Source organism: Mauremys reevesii, linkage group 1 (genome assembly GCF_016161935.1).
Source record: "Mauremys reevesii isolate NIE-2019 linkage group 1, ASM1616193v1, whole genome shotgun sequence".
Classification (NCBI taxonomy): Eukaryota; Metazoa; Chordata; order Testudines; family Geoemydidae; genus Mauremys; species Mauremys reevesii.
The window spans coordinates 172,992,579-172,998,578 of record NC_052623.1 but is presented as its reverse complement, the minus strand read 5'-3'; the positions used below and the strand labels follow the sequence as shown (position 1 = coordinate 172,998,578).

Below are 6,000 nucleotides of genomic sequence, written 5' to 3'. Positions count from 1 at the left end.
GCAGGAAAACACCCCTGCCCTCCGGCTCTAGGAATATTTCATGTTACTGTTTAAATTACTTGGGGGGAGGGATAGCTCAGTGGCTTGAGCATTGGCCTACTAAACCCAGGGTTGTAAGTTCAATCCTAGAGGGGGCCATTTAGGGATCTGGGGCAAAAATCTGTGTGGGGATTGGTCCTGCTTTGAGCAGGGGGTTGGACTAGATGACCTCATGAGATCCCTTCCAACCCTGGTATTCTATGATTAACACACCTATTTCTTCCTCCAAAGAAAACTCTTGTCCAAAGGTTTTTTTCTTAATTTATTTATGTAACACAGTGTAGAAAGCTATCAATTCATAAGCAATGATTCTGTACAATCATCCTGCAGAGACAGTTGTAGGAGCCCCATTAATTTTCAACCAGCAGGCACTTTTTCCCTATGAAAGTGCTCACAATTAATAGGGATTCTTTTTCATTTTTAATTTTTATTAAAAGATCAAAAAGGTACATGGAAAAGAAAAGAAGTTTACCTTCCAATGCCTAAGGTGTGCACATAAAACAGGCACAAAGAAACAAATGTGTATTCCCAATGATTTCTACATCACTAATACAGCAGAAGCAACCATCTGTACAATAAAATGCAACTGCAGAAGAAAATAACTCATCTGGAATACTTTAAAAAAAGTAGTTTTACTTTAAAATGCCTAGTGATCAGAAAAAAAACTCAGCAAAGAGAAGCAGCTAAGACACAGGAAGCATCCCCCATCAATTCTTTAAAGCATATTTCAAGTAGGACTTAATTTTTGCCACAAATCACAAGAATAATATACAGTTGGCTAAGGGGCCACATGATAAATAATTGGGAAAGAGAATCTATCCATGCACTAGTTAAATACAGCTAAACTCTTTACAGTACACAAAAAACATTCATTAATAATGTAGTGTAAAGACTGAAATGTAAAGAGAGAAAATACATTACTGATTTTTATTATTTCAAGTTCAGGCATCTACTTGTGTTACAGCACAGCTGTCAAAAGGCGATAATGAGTAAATAATAAAACAGAGTGTTTTTGTTTCTTTCCATGTTATTCTATAACCGAACACCGATGGGCAGTGAAGCAATCATTTTGCTGTCCAACTCATGAGGCTGTTGTGGTGTTCTAGTTCTGCATCTGTTCAAAGAACTTGTAGGTTGGATTTTCATAGCCATTTTGTTGCATCTTGGAAAGGTGGCGTTCCTCTGGTGTCACTGCTGCATCCACCTAGAGTGGGGGAGAAAACGGGTCGTGGTTAGGTTTCCTCTGGTCCATACAATGGCTCAAGTTTACTTATTCCTCCCACTCCTCTCTTTTATATTCTGAGCTCTCATCAGTGCATTTAAACACACATTTGAAAGCTCCAACCTCATAGGAAAGAAAAGCAAGCAAAGGGCTCACTCCTCAACCTTACCATCACAGGAAAAGCCTCAGTAGGGAGGTAAGTCTTGGAGCTTGCACAGGTCAACAGACTCTGGCCCTGATAGTCCAAATTCTAGACGGGACGGTTCTCCAGTGAACAGGGCACCACAAACCTATGGTCTGTTAGCTCTCACCTCACCTAAACTCAACAACCAGCTTAAAGAAAGAGAGAGACTCTCCTCTCAAAGATATCCAGGACCCAAATCATGAAGGGCTTTATGGATTAACACCTGGAGTAGCACCTGGGAATTATTAACTAGAAGCCATCACAGAACTTCTCTAAAGAGTAACTTGCAGGCAGGTAAGCTCAGCCCTGCTCCTACTGCCTTGGCCTGAAGGAACCTCCCTCTTGATCTTGACAGCAATGGTTTGCCTCTCTGCTGCTGTAACCTGCAGGATAAGAACTAGTCACCAGAAGTGGTTACGTTTGCTTGAGGATCTGGCAACCGGCTCAGCGAGACACCAGCTTCTTTCTGCAATGTGCTTACGACTACTGCTTGCCCCTGCTCCAAAGAATTTGCAACCTGACAGACAAAAATGGGGTAAGGAGAGACAGTTTGCATCCTGTTTCCCTACCTCCTTCATCTACTGGCTGTCTTCCAGGTCGCAAATGCTTAGGTCTCTCTTCCTGTGCTTGCAGAGAGAGCCTGGCGCAGAGGGTGTGTAACTAGAATCTCAATAATACAAACCACCTTGGCAGAACAGTAGGAGGTGGCTTGTGCTGGACCCTATTAGACACTGTCTAAAGTTGCCAATTGCGACCTTTCAAATTCACTAATAAAAATCTAAGGATACTGATGAGGGCCCACAATCAATAATCCCATAACATTTAATGGGGAACACATCCTCTTATTCCAGGGTTGAATTTGGTCCCCAATATCAGCGCTTTGTTTCTGACCCAGTTAAATATTTTCTATGTAACTAAAACTGACTGTTGATTTCTTAGCAGATAGGAACAATGACAGCTCAGTGGTTGAAAGTAATTTCTGAGGACCCGCTGCTTCATATATTAGTTTCCTTCAGTGAACATTATAGTAATGTAAAACTATACCACATTAGAGGGGGTGAGACCAGTCTCTAAATGTTAAAACACCTAATTATCTCCACGGTGTGAACTGCATAACTGTTGTGCATTCAAAACCTACCATCTCCTGGCCAGCTTCCTAATTACCTATTAAAACAGAGCTATTCTATTTGCTATCCTTTACCTCTAGTGTTTGCTATCTCCCTTAAAAAAATAAAAAAAATCAATTCTATCTTGTCAGAAGTCTTAAAAGCAGGAAGGGCACAGAGGGTTCTAAACTACTCTAAAATATTAGCTATGAAAATTTTAGTGTGAATTTCTGTAAGTAATGACCTTTAGCAAAAATAACCTTTTATTTTTAGCATAAAATAACCTTTTGGATAATGGAAAATGTATTCTCTCAAGAAATCTTACATAGCAGACTAGTTTAGTCAAACCTTTTGATGAATAAGTAAAGGAGATGTGCTTATAGAATTGTAGGACTGGAAGGGACCTTGAGAGGTCATCTAGTCCAGTCCCCTGCACTCAAGGCAGGACTAAGTATTATCTAGACCATCCCTGACAGGTGTTTGTCTAACCTGCTCTTAAAAATCTCCAATGATGAAGATTCAACAACCTCCCCAGGCAATTTATTCCAGTGCTTAACCACTCTGACAACTAGGAAGTTTTTCCTAATGTCCAATCTAAACTGCCTTTGCTGCAATTTAAGCCCGTTGCTTCTTGTCCTGTCCTCAGAGGTTAAAGAGAACAAATTTTTCTCCCTCCTCCTTGCAACAATCTTTTATGTACTTAACAATTATGCCCTCCTCCCCAGTCTTCTCTTCTCCAAACCAAACAAACCTGATGCCTGATTTTCTTGAAATATGATCTACAATGCTGGAAATATTTTAGCGTGGGAAGGACAAGACTGTCGCCCTTTAAAAGTTATGTTACTTGAAGCTCCAGAGGAAAATAACAGATATATTGTTCCACACTCAGGGCAAGTGCAAGCTAATCTACTTATTTCTGTGGCCACGTCTGCTTGGGTTGTGATTTAGATTACATCTCGCATCTCACAGTATCTTCTCATCAGAACCATTTCCTACCTCATGTTACTCACTGACTAAAAAAGAAAAGACTGTCACATGTAAAAATACATCAGGTGACTTGCTGCATCACAATCAGTCCTATTTTATCATCCATTCTAAAATCTTCTCCCCCCCACCTTTGTTCTAATTTCAACTGACTGTAAATCGCCTTTACAGAAATCTCCGTATGTGTCAGAATAATCCTTTCCCTTCTCCATCAAGCAAGATCACCAACTTTAAGGGTCTGACCCTGCTGCTACAGGCAGGTCGTTCCATAACTGGCTACAGCAGGGTTTCTTGCCCTCTCCCTTGGCCATTATTGGAAACAGGATATTAGATGGAATGGATCACTGGTCTGATATGACTTGGCACTTCCTATGCAACTGGACCCTTCTCTTGTTAAAATATTGTTATTAAAGAGTGCTAGGCTTTTTAAAGCTGAGCCAGCAATGAGCAATTTTGTTATATGTAAAAATGTACACAAGCTGTCTTAGAACAAAATTGAAAAGTGTCTCTCTTCAGTCAAGCTGACAAAGCACGTGGCTTTGTACAAACCAGCTGCTGGCTAGAGAGGAGGCTCGCTCTTTGCGCTGTTCTTTTACATTTCCCTAGCTTTTGAGACTAGGAACAAATCTTTCATTTTCAAAAGAAAAAAAACCCATTTTTATAGTGCCAGAATATTACTGTTTCTTTCAGCTGGTTCAAGCAGCGGATGAGTGCTCGGCTTAGCTGTCAACAATCATTCCAATTTATCAAGGGCAGGGAAGCCCTTGGGAACTTCACATCCTGTCTCCTCTGCCCTCAAAGCCCCAAGAGACTTCTGGTACAATGACTTGCCCAGCAGCTAGCGTACAATCCTGCCCTTGCATTTTAATGACACTCTCCGGGCCTGCCAGTGTTCTTTCCTACCTCTCCTAGAGAGTCCTCATTACTATTTCCCACAGGGATAGCAGCCCTGGCATTAGTGGGCTTGATGAGAGATAGCGACAGTGCTGCAGGCTCTGCCCACAAAAGATTCTCAGTAATTATCTCCAGGCTAGTTGGCTGGCTCCTGCTGTTTAAACACCCTCTCTCCACAGGTTACCACTTGCCCTATCCATGGCTATATTGTATCTAAAACCTGGCCAGGACTATGTTCCACCATCAGGCTTCTGTACAACATTTTTAATTACAATGATGAAATATTCATATTTTAGTACTGCCCAGTAGAGCCAATCAGGCTAAGTGTAAGATCTTCGGGGCAGAGGCCATCTTTATGTTCTGTGCTTATATAGCGCTTAGCGGAGGTCCTAGGCCATGACTCGAGCCCTACACTGTAATATAATACAAGTAATTAATAATAGCTGTTGTGGTGGGTGTTCTACAAACACGTAAGAGGACATTGTCTCTGCCCAGAAGAGCTTACAAATTTAACAGTATTAAACAACGTGAAAGTTATGACAATGTGACGATTAAAACTGCGGTTCGCTAACATGGTCCAGTGTCTGGGACATTACGGAAAAAGGAAAGCAAATATGGGAAATAAAAACTATAAGCATCCCAATAAGCTCGTCCGGCTTGTACTGGAAATGACTGAGAAGAGAATGCAAGTGCATATGAAAAAGCACCCAAGCTTTCTTCTTGAATGAACTACTGTACGGTAAAGTCAAAGAAGGTTCAAGTTTTACACACAAGAGCCAAAATCATCTATGATACAGGGATGACTTTGGCTAGTCCAAATCATGCCATGCAAGCCACAGGGGTGTTCACAACCAAAAACACTGTAATAGGAAACTCCCAAACGACAAGAGATTCAAGGTCAGATGGAGGAAGTGTTGGGCTCTTGGGGTGAGAGACTAGGGATCTCTACACGTTACAGCATAGACCCCATGTCCGACAGGACAAACGTGCTAAATGGTGAGGAGTCCAGTGGCACTTTTAAGACTAACAGATTTATTTGGGCATAAGCTTTCGTGGGCTTATGCCCAAATAAATCTGTTAGTCTTTAAGATGCCACCAGACTCCTTGTTGTTTTTGTGGATACAGACTAACACGGCTACCCCAATACTTGGTGCTAAATACTTGCCACTAGACTGGCCGTGTGCAAAGAGAATCTGGGCTACAGGACTGTTCCATGGCTGTGCTGTACTCTTCTTATTGAAGCTTTAGACAACACTGTACTGAACTCCGTATGTTGTTTTAGCTTTGAGCTCCTCATGTGATTCCTTTGTTCAGAATCAGAGGGGAGGAGAAGCACACAGTACAATCTGCATGAGATGTGAGACAGAATGAGGAGATTAAATGAATAAAAAGAAGAATGGAGAGTAATCAGATGCAGAAACAGATAAGACTAAAGAACGGACAAGAAACTGAAGAGATAAGCAGGAGCATCATAAACAATTGTATTGTAAGGGCAACAGCAAGAGGTGTGTCTATGAAACCATGGCAAAACTGAGTAAAATATTCCATTTTAAGGCAAAACCTACATTTGA

The 6,000-nt window shown here is 41.3% G+C and overlaps 1 protein-coding gene across 4 annotated transcripts in view; it reads right to left on the bottom strand.

Annotated features, from left to right (window-relative positions):
• Window positions 1-298: 298 nt before the first annotated feature.
• LOC120399100 (amyloid beta precursor protein) overlaps window positions 299-6,000 on the bottom strand; it is a 324,609-nt gene continuing 318,907 nt past the window's right edge. For 3 of the 4 annotated variants that reach the window (XM_039526998.1, XM_039527007.1, XM_039527017.1), the window contains one exon: window positions 300-1,243. In XM_039526998.1, the coding sequence (XP_039382932.1) occupies window positions 1,142-1,243 (102 nt within the window). In that variant the 3' untranslated portion in view covers window positions 300-1,141. Of the gene's footprint in view, window positions 1,244-6,000 lie in introns of all 4 variants that reach the window. The other variant, XM_039527027.1, reaches the window with a different exon arrangement.